At 47.6% G+C, this 16,504-nt stretch overlaps 1 protein-coding gene across 2 annotated transcripts; it reads right to left on the reverse strand.

The window, feature by feature from the left end:
- Window positions 1-353: 353 nt before the first annotated feature.
- On the reverse strand, window positions 354-13,517 carry LOC308591967 (aflatoxin B1 aldehyde reductase member 2-like). 2 transcript variants are annotated; one of them, XM_081203184.1, is made up of 7 exons: window positions 13,236-13,517; window positions 5,481-5,668; window positions 4,019-4,123; window positions 3,055-3,151; window positions 2,553-2,655; window positions 1,634-1,763; window positions 354-759 (listed from the first exon to the last, which is right to left on the reverse strand). In XM_081203184.1, exons 1-7 carry the CDS (start codon window positions 13,450-13,452, stop codon window positions 598-600), a joined length of 1,002 nt encoding a protein of 333 aa, XP_081059310.1. In that variant the 5' UTR covers window positions 13,453-13,517; the 3' UTR covers window positions 354-597. The 2 variants fall into 2 exon arrangements, with proteins under 2 accessions (XP_081059310.1, XP_081059309.1); XM_081203183.1 differs by lacking the exon at window positions 13,236-13,517 and adding an exon at window positions 7,891-8,190.
- Window positions 13,518-16,504: the final 2,987 nt, after the last annotated feature.

The following is a 16,504-nucleotide window of genomic DNA, read 5'->3' on the forward strand; positions in this document are numbered from 1 at the left end:
GGCACCAAAAGGTATAGCGAAGATACCTGCCTGTTATCAACAGGCAGGGAGTTCCAAAGTGTTAGAAGCATCTACTTGACATGCATTACAGTGGTACCTCAGGTTACATACGCTTCAGGTTACATACTCCACTAACCCAGAAATAGTACCTCGGGTTAAGAACTTTGCTTCAGGTTGAGAACAGAAATTGTGTTCTGGCGGTGCAGCAGCAGCAGGAGGCCCCATTAGCTAAGTGGTGCTTCAGGTTAAGAACACTTTCAGGTTAAGTACGGGCCTCCGGAATGAATTAAGTACTTAACCCGAGGTACCGCTGTACTTCTGTGAGGTGGGGAGCAGAGAAGAGAGCTAGAAGGTGCAACCAATATTTTTATTTTGAAGGATGAAAGCCACTTTCAGGGACCCAGAAAGTGTTGCAGAAATCTTGCCAGGGAAAAGTGCTTTCTTGATCTAAGGCCACGGAGGTGTTGGCTTGGGTTTATTCCAAGGGAAAGGAAGGAACTTCTGAAGCAGAAGAGGGTGTTTGTGGCAAAACGAGAGTCCAAAGGGGTGGGGGTCTCTGATGGGTGCTCTCGGTTATCCTGGAAACTGCAAAAGCCTTCAGCGGAAGTAGTTGGGGCAGTCGTGGGCTGTGAGATGCCAAGCTCTCTCAAAGGCCTCGACCACGCCGGGCAGGAGGGGACCCTGCTCACTGCACTTGAGATTCTCCTGCAACTGATCCATGGTGGACATCCCAATGATCACAGCATCGCCAAGGTCAGCCTAGGGGGGGAAAGAGCAAGAAGAGGGAAAGGTGAACATTGGAAGACTCGGCTTACGAGGAAGGCCAAAGCTGACAGCAAAATTAAAAGAACGTTTTGGATTTTTTATGTGACAAAAGGACACCTCATTTGGGGTATACAGTGGCACCTCGGTTTTCAAGCGTCTCGGAAGCTGAACGTTTCAGTTTTCGAACCCCGAAAACCCAGAAGTAATTGATTGTGTTTTCAAACGCGCCTCAGAAGTCGAACAGCCCTGTTTAGGGAAGTTTTTAATGACTGATGTTTTAATGTATTTTTAATCTTTTGTTGGAAGCCGCTCAGAGTGACTGGGGAAACCCAGCCAGATGGGTGGGGTATGAAAATAATAATAATAATAATAATAATAATAATAATAATAATAATAATAATAATAATAATAATAATAATAATATTTTTAAAAAAGGGTTTCCCCTTGATGCATCTTGCAGGGTGGTTGTGAGGATAAAAAATTGAGAGCAGGGGATATAAGTAGCATATGTCACATCCAGAATATTAGACCTACCAGAAGTCATTTATTGATTCTGTTTTGGGAATACAGTGGTACCTCGGGTTGAGAACTTAATTCGTTCTGGAGGTCCGTTCTTAACCAGAAACTGTTCTTAACCTGAGGTACCACTTTAGCTAATGGGGCCTCCTGCTGCCGCTGCTCGATTTCTGTTCTCATCCTGAAGCAAAGTTCTTAACCCAAGGTACTATTTCTGGGTTAGCGGAGTCTGTAACCTGAAACGTCTGTAACCCGAGGTACCACTGTAGAACAGTTTAGACCTGGCCTCAGACACACACACACAAACTTCTTCCCCATACCATACCGGGCTGGCAGAAAAGTTCACCATTACCTGCAGCTTTGAGTGATGATAGATCCAGCGCAGGGCGGCTGAAGTCAAGCTGGGTGTGTCTGAGCCATACGCCTCATGGAGGGCTTTCTCGACCAAGTCCACCCCCTGGAAATGATGCTTTTTCCAATACCTGCAGAGTTGTTGTTGTTTAAAAAAAATTAAGTTCATTTACATTCTGCATGTTTATATGTATACCTATATATCTGAATGAATCTTACATAATAAACAAAGCAAAATGGCAGTAATAGATGGCAGATACAATTGTATCAGGCCATCTGGTCCACACGCAGGATGCGAATGCAGCACCTGGTGTTCAGAGGTAGACTGCCACTGCGCCTAGAGGTTCCATTTAGTGCCATGGCTAACAAAATCACTCCCCTAACCCCGTATTAGGGACGCGGGTGGCGCTGTGGGTTACATCACAGAGCCTAGGACTTGCCGATCGGAAGGTTGGCGGTTCAAATCCCCGCGATGGGGTGAGCTCCCGTTGCTTGGTCCCTGCTCCTGCCAACCTAGCAGTTCAAAAGCACATCAAAGTGCAAGTAGAGAAATAGGTACCACTCTGGCAGGAAGCTAAACGGCGTTTCCGTGCGCTGCTCTGGCTCGCCAGAAGCGGCTTAGTCATGCTGGCCACATGACCCGGAAGCTGTACGCCAGCTCCCTCAGCCAATAAAGCGAGATGAGCGCTGCAACCCTAGAGTTGTCCGCGACTGGACCTAACGGTCAGGGGTCCCTTTACCTTTAACCCCGTATTTATTGCTCTGATCCCTTTCCTCCAAAAAAACAAGAACTACTTCCCAGCATTAGCAGTTTAATTTCTTGCCCCTGTGTTCAAGAAGCTAGCCTCTTCCTACATCAACAGAATTGAGTCATCCCCTGCCTTCAAGATTCAAACCCCTTTTGCCATCTTTAGACCCACCTGTCCCTGTAGATTTTGGCCCAGTCGTTGCCGAAAAACCTGCTAGCTGGCTGCTGGTTCGAGTCTTTGTCTTCGTACTTGTACCTCCCAGTCAGGAGCCCTCCTGCAAGAGGTGAAAGTGAATGCCCAGACGTTAGGGACTCGAACCTTATAAGCGAAGGTGCCTCACTTAGGTCAATCCACTCCATTCTCACCCCACTGATAAAACTCCAGCACCTCTTTGGATTTCTGTCTGTCATTCTGCCCATAAAACAGCAACAACAATTAATAAATATGCATATTTTGTGCAAAGATCCCAAGGCAGTTCACAACAGAAAAAGTACAAAATGAGAACACAAAACAAAAACGAGACCAATACCCGCAAAAAATACCCCACACATTTAAAAACCATAGATTGTTAATCAGCCTGATTGAAGAGAAACATTTTCGCCTGGTGCCTAAAGTTTTGCAGCCCTGCCACTGAAACCACCCCATTCCCTGGCATTCCTTGCCAGACCCGTACCAGCCAGCGGATTATATGCGTAGAATCGAATCCCAAAATGTCTAAGGCATGGCAGCAATTCGGTCTCCACTTGGCGCGTCGTAGCGTTGTACATGCCCTTTGGGGAAAAGACAGTAAAAAACAAAATTCATAAAGAAACCTTGGAGCAGACTGCTGTGTTGCAAAATCCCTTCTGCCCACTGACCGAGGGAACTGCCACTACTACAGGTGCCATCAAACATCCGTTCTGCATTTGTAAGAAACTGGTCATTTATTGTGGCGGCACCTTTGGAACTCCCTGCCGATTGACATTGGGAGAAGGGAAGGGAGAGAGAGAGTTTGTTCTGTTTCCTATTATGTTGTGGATTTTTGTGCTTTCATACATACTGTAAACTGCCCTATGAGCCTTGGATGAAGGGCAGAATAGAAATCTAATAAATCATCAACATGATTTATGCTGCACCAATGGGACATCTGCAAGCGAGTTTCAAGCCCAAGAGCCCTCTCCCCTCCTTCAGTTTCCAGCAGTTGGTGTTTATCCAATAAAAACCATTGGAAAGTAGCTATTATGGAAATATGTATTCCAAACTACCTGCGTAAGCCTTGCAGAACAAATACATTTTCAGCATGTATTTAAAGGCTGGCACAGAAGGCACTGGCTGGCAGAGAATTCCACAGGACTGGGCCAATCAAGGCTTGGTTTCTTGTCAAATAATAGAAACACAATGCAATATCAAACATTAAAAAGAAAAACCAGCAACACTCCTGCCGGTGGTCTCAGTGACTGAGCTGGGCTTTGTAGACTCATTGCAGGACTTTCCAATGCTACAATCCTATGATTCTAATACACAGACTTAAACCATTACCAGCTTGGTCAATGGTCAAGAGTGATGTAAGCTGAGAGTCCAGACATGTCTGGAGGGGCCACAGGTTGCCCAGCCCTGACCTTGGGGAGAAGACCTCCATTCGTCCACCCAGCTCTCACCTGGTACACTGTTGGCAACACCCAGTTGTTGGCCTTGCAGATGCCATAGATTTCCGCCACCTGCCACGAGGCATAGTTGGAGAGACCCAGTTCCTTAAACTTCCCCTGTTGGAAGGGAAAAAAAACAAATAAGCCCCTTTATTTTTAGCTCTATGTTCACAGACAGTCTTACAACCAGAAGAGGAGGCTGGGTTCTGGATCAGACCAAAGGATCTGGTGGTTAAATGAGGACTAGGGACATGGGAGACCAGGGTTCAAATACCCTCTTGGCCATGAATGGATGACTGTGGGAGACCAGTCACTGCCTCTTAGCCTCGCCTAAATTGGATTGGATTGGCTTAAATTAAATTAATTAGGAGGGCAGGTAAGAACCATGTACAGTAGGCCCACAAGCTGCACGGGGGTTACATTCCAGGAATTGCACCTAAAGCCAAAATCATGTGAAGTCAAAACCCATTTATTTCAATACCGTATAGGATCACTAAACTCATTTTTCCTGGTACACCATCCTCTTTCTGACCCTTTTATTTTATTTTATTTTATTTTATTTTATTTTTGCCATGCAAATAAAACTCAATGCGCACAAGCTAAATGTGCATAAGCTGTGGTCATAATGTACGCCACCCAGAGCTGCTTGGGATGAAAAAAGGTGGAATGAAAATGAAAATAAATAAATAAATAAAACCTAATTAATGGTCGTCCCCCCCACTGTTTGGGTGTTTTCTTGACGTCAGAGCAAATGTAAGTGACTTAAACAGCGATGCAACTTTAGTTCAGATAGCAGACAAGAGCGAGACAAACAAGGTTTGTATTTGGCAGAAGGCGAACTGCAGCAGAAAGGAAGCACGGTGGATTGTGCTGAATGAACGCCGGCTGGAACGGAACTCGTGACCTTTGCACCCCTCTATTCTGGACACCAGTGTGGAATATTGCAAGCCCTGCATGTGTGTTATTTTAACTCGGGGACTGGAAGGCGCCTCGATTTGTTTAGAAGGAAAAGGTAAATGGACCCCTGACCATTAGGTCCAGTTGTGGACGACTCTGGGGTTGCGGCGCTCATCTCGCTTTATTGGCCGAGGGAGCCGGCGTACAGCTTCCGGGTCATGTGGCCAGCATGACTAAGCCGCTTCTGGCGAACCAGAGCAGAGCACGGAAACACCGTTTACCTTCCTGTCGGAGCAGTACCTATTTATCTACTAGCACTTTGACGTGCTTTCGAACTGCTAGGTGGGCAGGAGCAGGGACCGAGCAACGGGAGCTCCCCCCGTCGCAGGGATTCGAACCGGCGACCTTCTGATCGGCAAGTCCTAGGCTCTGTTGTTTAACCCACAGCGCCACCCACTTCCCTTTTAGAAGGTTAGGGGGATACAAAAGCAGCACATCAAACACCGACTGGGAGGCCCAAATGAGCCGCCCAGTCATGAGAATCAGCTTCCCCCCCCGAAAACCCCAGTTTTTGCACCTCTCTGTGTAGCTCATTGCAGGCCTTCAGCGTCTCTTCCAGGGGGGTCGTGTGGTCAGGCATATGGAGGTAGAAGAGGTCAACACACTTCGCCTGCAGCCTCTGGAGGGATGTCTCCAGTTGGGAGCGAACGCCATCAGCCTTCAGAGTATTGCCCTCCAATGGATTTGCCTTGGTGGCTACCTTGACTGGTGGGGAAGAAAGGACTAGATCAGGGAAGTACAGTAGTACCTTGGGTTACAGACGCTTCAGGTTACAGACACTTCAGGTTACAGACTCTGCTAACCCAGAAATAGTACCTCGGGTTAAGAACTTTGCTTCAGGATGAGAACAGAATTTGCACCGTGGTGGCAGCAGGAGGCCCCCTTAGCTAAAATGGTGCTTCAGGTTAAGAACAGTTTCAGGTTAAGAACAGACCTCCAGAACGAATTAAGTTCTTAACCCGAGGAACCACTGTAGAGCCTTACTGCAAAGACTGTGCGTTGGGTCAGCAGGCACTGATCTACACACATAAAACAAATTCACACACTGGCATCTTCCAAAAACCCAACACAAACCCAGCCCTTTTGTGAAACATGGACCACTTATAAACGCCATCTCCAACTCCTTGAAAGATTCCATCAACGGTGTCTCCGAAAATTTTTACACCTCACTTGGGAAGACAGGCAAACTAATGCCAGTGTCCTGGGAGAAGCAAAGATCACCAGTATCAAAGCAATTGATTCTTCAACATCAACTTTGTTAGACTATTCATGTGGTGCGGATGCCTGATTATGGTCTTCCAAAGCAACTACTCAATGGAAAGCGTAATGCCGGTGGTCAACAAAAGAGGTTTAAAGACTGTCTCAAGGCAAATCTAAAAAAAAGTAGTATAAACTCTGACAACTGGGAAACACTGGCCTGCAAGCGCTCCAGTTGGAGAACAGCCTTTACCAAAGGTGTCGTGGGCTTTGAAGACACTCGAACTCAGGACGCAAGGGAGAAACGTGCTAAGAGGAAGGCATGCTTGGCAAACCCTCACTGTGATCAGCTCCCACCCAGGAACCAATGTCTCCACTGTGGAAGGATGTGTGGATCCAGAATTGGCCTCCGCAGTCGCTTACAGACTCACTTTTAAAACCGTGTTCATGGAAGACAATCTTACTAGGCTATGAGTGGTCGCCAAAGAAGGTATGATCAGGGAAGGAAAGGAACTCTGACTGCATTCTGTAAAGAGGAACTCCCAACACCAGGATGAGGAGCAAACAAATATTAACAAGGCAGGCAGATAGACTTGAGGGAGCTGGGAACGTTTAGCCTGGGAAAGAAGAAACATCTGCCATGGATGCTTTAGTTGAGATGCTGGCATTGAAGGGGGTTTGGACTAGATGTCCCTCAGGATCCCTTCCAGCTTCTATGATTCTATGTTCAAACTTCCTTTCCCTTCTCAAGCTGCTTAGCAACTTCCACTGGCCTTCAGATTAGGTGGGAAGGCTTTCAGTATAATCAGGGATCTTTGCAAACTTCCCAGGAGACTTTTGACCACTGGAATAAAGGCAAGGGTTTTAAAGGTGCTGACAGCCCTTTTGATTGATTTCTAGCTCTTTGAGTTGTTGACTAACCAGATTATCAACCCTCTGAGGCAATAAATTTAAGAGCAGAGAGAGACCAAAAGATGCAGGGATCATGTTGCTAATGGGCCTGGCTGGTGGAGGAACCCAATTAAGAATCTGGTGTGGGGGTAGCAACTGGTCCATTTTTGAGCTTCAGTGGGCAAGGCTGCACCCAGAGATGGGGAATCCATGTTTCAATGTCTCTGGCCTTCCAGATGTTGCTGGAACAACCGATGAAAATTAAGAAAATGAAAGGCCAAGCTATCAAAGAAAGACAAAGAATGAGGACAGTTGAGCATGGGTTTAAAATGGGGGTGGGGTGGAATTGGATCAGTTTTGACTGCATGGAAAGGGTGGGGAGATAGGAGAAATGCACTCGGTGCATGCTCAAATGCACAGTTGCTCTGTTGTTGCTGCTGTTTTGCAGGCTGGTCTAGGCAGCAGACCCGCAAACCCCCCCCCCCCCAGCCTCAGCGTGTCATAGGAAGCTGTCAAACAGAGCCAGACCACTGGTCCACCGAGCCCAGTTACGTCTACACTGACCGGCAGCAGCTCTCCAGGGTTTCAGGCACGTTGCAGTCCCAGCCCAACCCTGAGATGCCCGTGGGAATTGAATTGTATGATGCAAGATAGACGCTCTCCCCTTCCAGCCAGGACTCCTATAGGCGCGCCTGCAAAACGGAACTCGATTCGAATCCTGATGAAGCTCCGCTGAGAGTTCGCGCCAAGTGTCAATGCGTGCGAGGCACTCTGCATGCGCTCAGAGGAACCGTTGCCGGCCAGCTGGGCTCGACAACGTATAGAGCAGCCCTACCTACCTGCCGCCGCAGCTTTGGGTTCAGCCGCCAGCCAGGCGCCCAGGATCCGCTCTGACTCGCCCCCCGCGTACATATGCGCGGTATCCACCTCGCAGTGCCCACGGGCCAGGAACGCGCGCAGCATGGCCCCGCTGGCCGCCGCGTCTACCCTGCGCCCGAACTCCATGGTGCCCAGCACCGAGCGCACCCCACGGCTCTGCCCGCGTAGCCCCGACATCCCGGCGGCTGCAGCAGCTCGATCTGTCTCTGGCAGAACTCGAACTCGCCACCAGGTCCTGGGCAAAGGCAATCGCATCACCACTGTCTGCGCATGCGTCAGCGCCTCCTTTCCACTCCTGCCCCCTTCCAGGAGAAGGGACCGTCTCGAATTTCCCGATTCCAGAAGCAAAGGAAGAGCCTTGCCGGATAAATTTGGGTCCCTTATCCTGCCATGTCCTGTATATTGTCTCCCTGCTTATTTAACTTATAGGTAGAATTTAACATGCGGAAGGCTGGGCTGGATGAATCCCAAGCCAGAATTAAGATTGCCGGAAGAAATATCAACAACCTCAGATATGCCGATGACACAACATTGATGGAAGAAAGTGAGGAGGAATCAAAGAACCTTTTAATGAGGGTGAAAGAGGAGAGCGCAAAATATGGTCTGAAGCTCAACATCAAAAAAACGAAGATCATGGCCACTGGTCATATCACATCCTGGCAAATAGAAGGGGAAGAAATGGAGGCAGTGAGAGATTTTACTTTCTTGGGCTCCGTGATCACTGAAGATGGTGACAGCAGTCACAAAATTAAAAGACGCCTGCTTCTTGGGAGGAAAGCAATGACAAACCTAGAGAGCATCTTAAAAAGCAGAGACATCACCTTGCCAACAAAGTATAGTTTGTTGTATAGTTAAAGCCATGGTTTTCCCAGTAGTGATGTATGGAAGTGAGAGCTGGACCATAAAGAAGGCTGATCACCGAAGAATTGATGCTTTTGAATTATGGTGCTGGAGGAGACTCTTGAGAGTCCCATGGACTGCAAGAAGATCAAACGTATCCATTCTTAAGGAAATCAGCCCTGAGTGCTCACTGGAAGGACAGATCCTGAAGCTGAGGCTCCAATACTTTGGCCACCTCATGAGAAGCGAAGACTCCCTGGAAAAGACCCTGATGTTGGGAAAGAGGAGAAGGGGACGACAGAGGACGAGATGGTTGGACAGTGTTCTCGAAGCTACCAGCATGAGTTTGACCAAACTGCGGGAGGCAGTGGAAGACAGGAGTGCCTGGCATGCTCTGGTCCAGGGGGTCACGAAGAGTCGGACACGACTAAACGACTAAACAACAACAACAACATCCTGCCATGTCATTTTAACCTTTGTTTGTTTGTTTTATTTATTGCATTTTCCTCCAAGCTGCTCAATGTTTCTCTCTGGCATTCCTCATTTAATCCTAGCAACAGCCCTGCCAGGTAGGCTTGGCCAAGACTCAATATGGAACAAATAATTTGCTTAATATGTCATTGGTTGTCTCTGTTTTAAAACTGCTGGCTGATAAATTTATCAGTAGGCAGATAGATTTTGTGCCCGTTTCTTCTTGAGCTTTAGATCTGCATTGGCACTTTGTAGTAAACGTTTTGCATAGTTTGGATATGAACCGTTTATAGAGAGGTTTCCATCAGTCAAGTGGTATTTTAAAACTGGCAAATATATAGATAACAACCACAAAAATAACGGGCATCCAGGAAGTCCCCAAGCAGGAAAAAAAGCAACAGCCTGCTGGATCAAGCCAACAGGGCAGCATCCTGTTCTCACAGTGGACATTATGGGATGCTCAAAAGCATGATTCCAATGCCAAACCACTCTCCCTTCCTGTGGTTTCCAGCGACTGGTATTTAGGAACATTACTGCTTCCAACTGAATGGACCTAAGTTATCCTTGTCTAGTAACTTTGGTCAGTCTATTCCGAGTAGGACTAGCATTGGATACAAGCCCCCCCCCCCAACTCCTCTGGAGGAAAAATGGACTAGGAATGATTTTTTTTTTAAAAGCCTAATGACGAGAAGGAGGAGGGAAGCCTTCAGAGAGGGTAAAACGCTCTGTGCACGCTCAGAGGCACTGTTTTTACAATCACCCTCAATTGCCACCTCTGTTCAGTGTAATACTGTAACAGAACGGTAAGTCTGCACCCCAAAGACCTTACTAAAAGCAGGGAATGTAAGAAAGCGAAAAGCTTCTGGGAAATGATAAATAATGAGATGAAAAGGATGTTGAAATATACATTTATTAAAAAAAACCAGAAGCATTTCTATTTGGCATTGTAGGGGAGGATATTAATAGACAGGATAATAATCTGTTTTTATATGCAATAACGGTAGCAAGAATACTATTGGCACAGAAATAGAAACAAGAAAAGTTACCGACAAAAAAGGAATGGGAGGCGAAATTAATAGACTATGCAGAATTAGACAAGATGACAGGAAGGATTCGAAACCTGCGGGATCAGAGATCCTCAGAGGACTGGAGTAAATATGTGAACTATCTGAAAAGCAATTGTAATCAACAGATTACGCTAGTAGGATTGCAAGAAGTTTTGTAATATTGCAGAGTAAAGTATGAAGAGAATTATTAGTGAAGGACCATTAAAAGTAATAGTGAAATTAATGAAATGCAGATTAAGTGATAAAGATTGCAAAATCTTCAGATGTGGTTGATGGAAGTCCAAAACACTGAATAAGACAAGAAAAAAATGTTGTATGTTTTTTGGAAATTTCATGTAAAAATTAATAAAAATATATATTTTTTAAAAAAGCTTACTAAAAGCTGGCCGTGGGTTCTACAGTGTCGGCAAGGTGACTCAGGAAGGTGACTTGGAGGCTACCTTGACTGGTGGAGAAAAGGACGTGATAAGGGAATAAAACAAACCTGAGCTCCTGCCAAACACAGACAAGGAGGGTGTATGAAATTATCAGAAACTCCAGGACCTTGGACTACCTGCAGCCCTCCTGATCTGCCTATCTTGCCCTTGGGACGGCTCGCAAGCCCCATCTCTTAATGGCTCTGTGTTCAAAAGTGTCCTTGAAGTCTGGCAATACACCTCCCTTGCCTGGATTGCAGAAAAAGATTCCCGCCGCCCCCCCCCCCTCACCCTGCCATATTGGATCACAGATTCACATAATTGTAAAGTTGGAAGGGATCCCAGGTATACTGCCACTGACTGTGGAAGTTCTATCTTGTAGCTCAAAGCTGCAGGTAGACCCATCCCCAAATTGTAAGAACCGTCATTTTTGTATGCCACAACTGCTGCTCGAATCTTACTAGCTAAAAAGTGGAAAATGCAAGAAGTACCAACTGTGGAAGAATGGCAGGTGAAGATGATGGATTTTTCGGAGCTAGCCGACCTGACTGGAAGAGTCCGCGACCGGAAAGAGGAAGAGTATCAGGAAGAATGGACAAAATTTAATGACTATTTAGTTAAATATGTTAAGTTAAATTAATTGGAAAAAGCTTGCAATTACCAGATAGGCTTAGGATTTAAATATGTAATGTGTTGAATTAATATGTTTAATGCTGAATTGGTAAGAAAGAAAGATGTTAAGTGATTAAGTTTATAAGAATTATGATTTGGAAAACCGTTAAAATGATTCGCACTGAAATTCAACTAGGGGGGTACGAGGAAGTTACTTAACAATGTTAATAAGACTAGTTTTAATAAGGTTATGATTTATGTTTGTTTGTATGTTTGTGTGCTTACAATTTTGTGAAAATAAATAAAACAAATGGGGGGGGGGCAAATTGTAAGAACTGTCCTGGATCAGACCAATCCTGTCCATTAGCTCTTTTTAACCCGTTCATAAATGACCTGGAGTTTACCAAATTGTTCAGAGATGGTAAGGAGCCCCAAAAGGATCTCTCCATACTGGGCAAATGAGCAGTAAAATAGCAATTAAAGAAGTAAAAAAAGTACATTTCCCCTCCATTTCCTAGACGAAGGCCATAATACAAGTGAGCATCAGATCAGCATGGCCCAGCTCTGAGCATGTGCAGAGTGCTTTCCCTTCTCAGGCCCCTAAGCAAGCCTTTGCCGCACTAACAGGAGATTTTGTCAGCTGGACCAAAGGTAACAATGCAAATGGTCCTTTTGATTTGCAGGTTGTTGATTAACCGGATGACCAACCCTGGAAAGAAAGAACAGTAAGAGCAAAGGTTGAAAGGGGGTGGAATTGTCCTGCTAATGCACCTGCTTGCTGCAGAAATCTAACTGGAACTGGGGGGGAAGCAACTGGTTCATATTTAAATGACTACGCTCCCTGGCAAAGAGACACCCAGAGATGGGACACTTCCATGGCCTTCCAGATGTCACGGAATTCACAATTTAACTCCTGCATTTGCAGCACTCCATGAGCTCTCATTTGGGACGTGGGTGGCGCTGTGTTCTATACCACAGAGCCTAGGGCTTGCCAATCAGAAGGTCGGTGGTACGAATCCCCGTGACGGGCTGAGCTCCCGTTGCTCAGTCCCTGCTCCTGCCAACCTAGCAGTTCGAAAGCACGTCAAAGTGCAAGTAGATAAATAGGTACCGCTCCAGCGGGAAGGTAAACGGCGTTTCCGTGTGCTGCTCTGGTTCGCCAGAAGCAGCTTAGTCATGCTGGCCACATGACCCAGAAGCTGTACGCCGGCTCCCTCGGCCAATAAAGCGAGATGAGCACCGCAACCCCAGAGTCGGCCACGACTGGACCTAATGGTCAGGGGTCCCTTTACCTTTACTATGATCTCTCATTATTCCTGATCACCAGCCAGGCGGGTTGGGGATGAAGGGGGCTGGTGACAGAGAACATTTGCAGAGCAGCAGGCCCGTATCTCCCCCATTTCTGGAATCTAGATTAACGGGGGCAGGGATTTATTTAGGGGAGGGATGAGGGTGAATCACCTTTGACTGCACTGAAAGGTTGGAGGGTAGGAGAAGGGAGAGATGCACTCCACACATGCTCAAACGCACCATTGCATGGTTGTTGATTTTTTGCAGACTGGACTAGACAGAAGACAACAACAGATCCTAGGAAACTACCTTACTCGGCTCCCTTGGTCCATCAAACTCTGGACTGTCTGCACTGACTGGCAGCAGCAACTGCTCTCCAGGGTTTCAGGCAAGGCACACACACCTGCAGCATTAACTGGGACCTTTTGCTTGCATGCAAGGCTGGCGCTGAGCGTGTGCACAGAACTAGATTCGAATCTAGATCAGACTCCGGTGATTACTCGCGGCTCTGTGTGTGTGTGGCACTCTGCATGCGCTCAGAGGAACCGTTGCTGACCCGCTGGACCTAGAGCAGCCTTCGTCTCCGGCCCCCCCATTCCACCGACCCACCTGCCGCCGCAGCCTTGGGTTCAGCCGCCAACCAGGCGCCCAGGATCCGCTCCGACTCGCCCCCCGCGTAAATATGCGCGGTATCCAGCTCGCAGTGCCCGCGGGCCAGGAACGCGCGCAGCATGGCCCCGCTGGTCGCTGCATCTGCCCTGCGCCCGAACTCCATGGTGCCCAGCACCGAGCGCACGCCGCGGCTCTGCCCGCGTAGCCCCGACATCCCGGCGGCTGCAGCAGTTCGATCTGCCTCCGGCTGGACTCGAACTCGCCACCAGCTGGGAAACCGCCGTTTAAAGCACGCGTGACGCCACGCCTTCCCTTCCCAGGTAAGGGGCCGTCTCAAAATTCCTGCAGCGTCTTTTTAGAGCATGCCATTTTGCAGCATGTCGTTTTGTATGCCTGGTTTAAAAGGGCTGGTTTCAAGCAGCGCCTTCAGTCAGAGTGTCCTGCTGAGGTCTGGGAGACCTGGGTTCAAATTCCCCACTGGGCTATGAACTCGCTTAGGTGCCACCTTGTGCCGGTCACTACTGTCTATCTCAGCCTAACCTACCTCTCAGGGTTGTTGTGGGGATTAAAGGAGGAGGGAGGAAGTCAATGCTTTCAAGCAACTTGGAGAAAAATAGTAGGATACAGAATTCAACTCCCTCAGGAGGTTGAGGGCTCTCCTTCCTTGGAGTTCGTTTTTTATCAGAGACTGGATGGCCATCTGCCACAGATGCTTTAGCCAGTACATGTGAAAAGGATCTAGGAGTCTTGGTTGACCACAAACTTGACATGAGCCAACAGTGTGACGCGGCAGCTAAAAAAGCCAATGCAATTCTGGGCTGCATCAATAGGAGTATAGCATCTAGATCAAGGGAAGTAATAGTGCCACTGTATTCTGCTCTGGTCAGACCTCACCTGGAGTACTGTGTCCAGTTCTGGGCACCACAGTTCAAGAAGGACACTGACAAACTGGAACGTGTCCAGAGGAGGGCAACCAAAATGGTCAAAGGCCTGGAAACGATGCCTTATGAGGAACGGCTAAGGGAGCTGGGCATGTTTAGCCTGGAGAAGAGGAGGTTAAGGGGGGATATGATAACCATGTTCAAATATATAAAAGGATGTCACATAGAGGAGGGAGAAAGGTTGTTTTCTGCTGCTCCAGAGAAGCGGACACGGAGCAATGGATCCAAACTACAAGAAAGAAGATTCCACCTAAACATTAGGAAGAACTTCCTGACAGTAAGAGCTGTTCGACAGTGGAATTTGCTGCCCAGGAGTGTGGTGGAGTCTCCTACTTTGGAGGTCTTTAAGCAGAGGCTTGACAACCATATGTCAGGAGTGCTCTGATGGTGTTTCCTGCTTGGCAGGGGGTTGGACTCGATGGCCCTTGTGGTCTCTTCCAACTCTATGATTCTATGATTCTAGTCGAGATTCCTGCTTTGCAGGGGGTTGGACTAGATGACTCTAGGGGTCCCTTGCAACTCCACAATTCTATGAAATGCATAACAGATCTTATGGGGGGCTCTCCATCACTGGACTTTTTTTTAAAACTTTATTGCAAAACGATTTACATATAACAACACAGACAAAGACAATATATCAATGACAACTAAACATTACCTAACAACACATCTTATAAACTAAGGCCCAGGGTCCGGATGTGGCCCAACGGCCTTCTCAATCCGACCCACGGACGGTCTGGGATGTTTTTACATGAGTAGAATGTGTCCCTGCTCACAAGTGTGACAAGAGTAGCTGCTTTGGACAGTGCCCAGGTTGGGGAGGGGAGGGGCGGGTTTGAAAGAGATGGGGATTTCCCTTGACATTTGGGTCCAGGCTGGTAGTTGGAGATACACTACCCCTGAACTTGGAGGCTCCATTAAGCCCCAGTGGCAAATAGCTGTACTGGCTTGCATCCAATGTTAAGAGTAGAGCAGGGGTAGGCAACCTAAGGCCCAGGGGCCGGATGCGGCCCAATCGCCTTCTCAATCCGGCCTGCGGACAGTCCGGGAATCAGCCTGTTTTTACATGAGTAGAATGTGTCCTTTTATTTAAAATGCATCTCTGGGTTATTTGTGGGGCATAGGAATTCGTCCATTTCCCCCTCCCAAAATATAGTCCAGCCCACCACATGGTCTGAGGGACGGTAGGACTGAAAAAGGTTGCTGACCCCTGGTCTAACATCACACACATTTTTTGAGTTCCAATTTACCTCATTGTGCTCTCGACAAATTCTTAACCTTTACACAATTCCTGTTAAACTGTTACATACCCAGAAAATTTTATACATTTATAAAGGTAAAGGTAAAGGGACCCCTGACAATTAGGTCCAGTCGCAGACAACTCTGGGGTTGTGGCGCTCATCTCGCTCTATACAGCTTCCGGGTCATCGGGCCAGCATGACTAAGCAGCTTCTGGCGAACCAGAGCAGCGCATGGAAACGCTGCTTACCTTCCTGCTGGAGTGGTACCTATTTATCTACTTGCACTTCATGCTTTCGAACTGCTAGGTTGGCAGGAGCAGGGACCGAGCAACAGGAGGTCACCCCGTCATGGGGATTCGAACTGCCTATCTTCTGATCTGCAAGCCCTAGGCTTTGTGTTTTAACCCATAGCGCCACCCAAGTCCCTTCTACATTCATAGTTACCCTTAATATTCAAGATTCAATTTAGACCTGTCAGGCGATTTGCATTTTCACGATATTGTTTTAGATATTCTTTAAATGTTATTCATACTTTACACCCTTTCTGGTTTGAGTTTCCTCTTATTATCCCAGTCATTTTCGCAATTTCCAAGTATTCTATCATCTTCACCTGCCAATCAAGCTTTGTAGGAATTAGACGCATTTCTAGTTTTTTACTACAGTGGTACCTTGGGTTAATTACTTAATTCGTTCCGGAGGTCCGTACTTAACCTGAAACTGTTCTTAACCTGAAGCACCACTTTAGCTAATGGGGCCTCCCGCTGCCGCCACACCGCTGCTCGCGATTTCTGTTCTCAGCCTTAAGCAAAGTTCTAAACCCGAGGTACTATTTCTGGGTTAGCGGAGTCTGTAACCTGCAGCGTCTGTAACCCAAGGTACCACTGTATTCTAAGGCGCCGCCACAACCAAACCGCAGAGCTCCGCCCCGAGGCGCTTCCAAAACAAGGGCGGCGGGCTCTGCGCCTTCCGCGGGGCTGACTCCTTGTTCCCCCCGGCCGGGAGGCGGAGCGAGGCCCCGATTCCTCCCCCTTCGGTGGGGCGGGCTCTGCCGTCAGCTGACTCGGCCGCATCCGCCAACCCTCCC

This window comes from Podarcis bocagei (genome assembly GCF_964188305.1).
Source record: "Podarcis bocagei genome assembly, chromosome: 7".
Taxonomy (NCBI): Eukaryota; Metazoa; Chordata; class Lepidosauria; order Squamata; family Lacertidae; genus Podarcis; species Podarcis bocagei.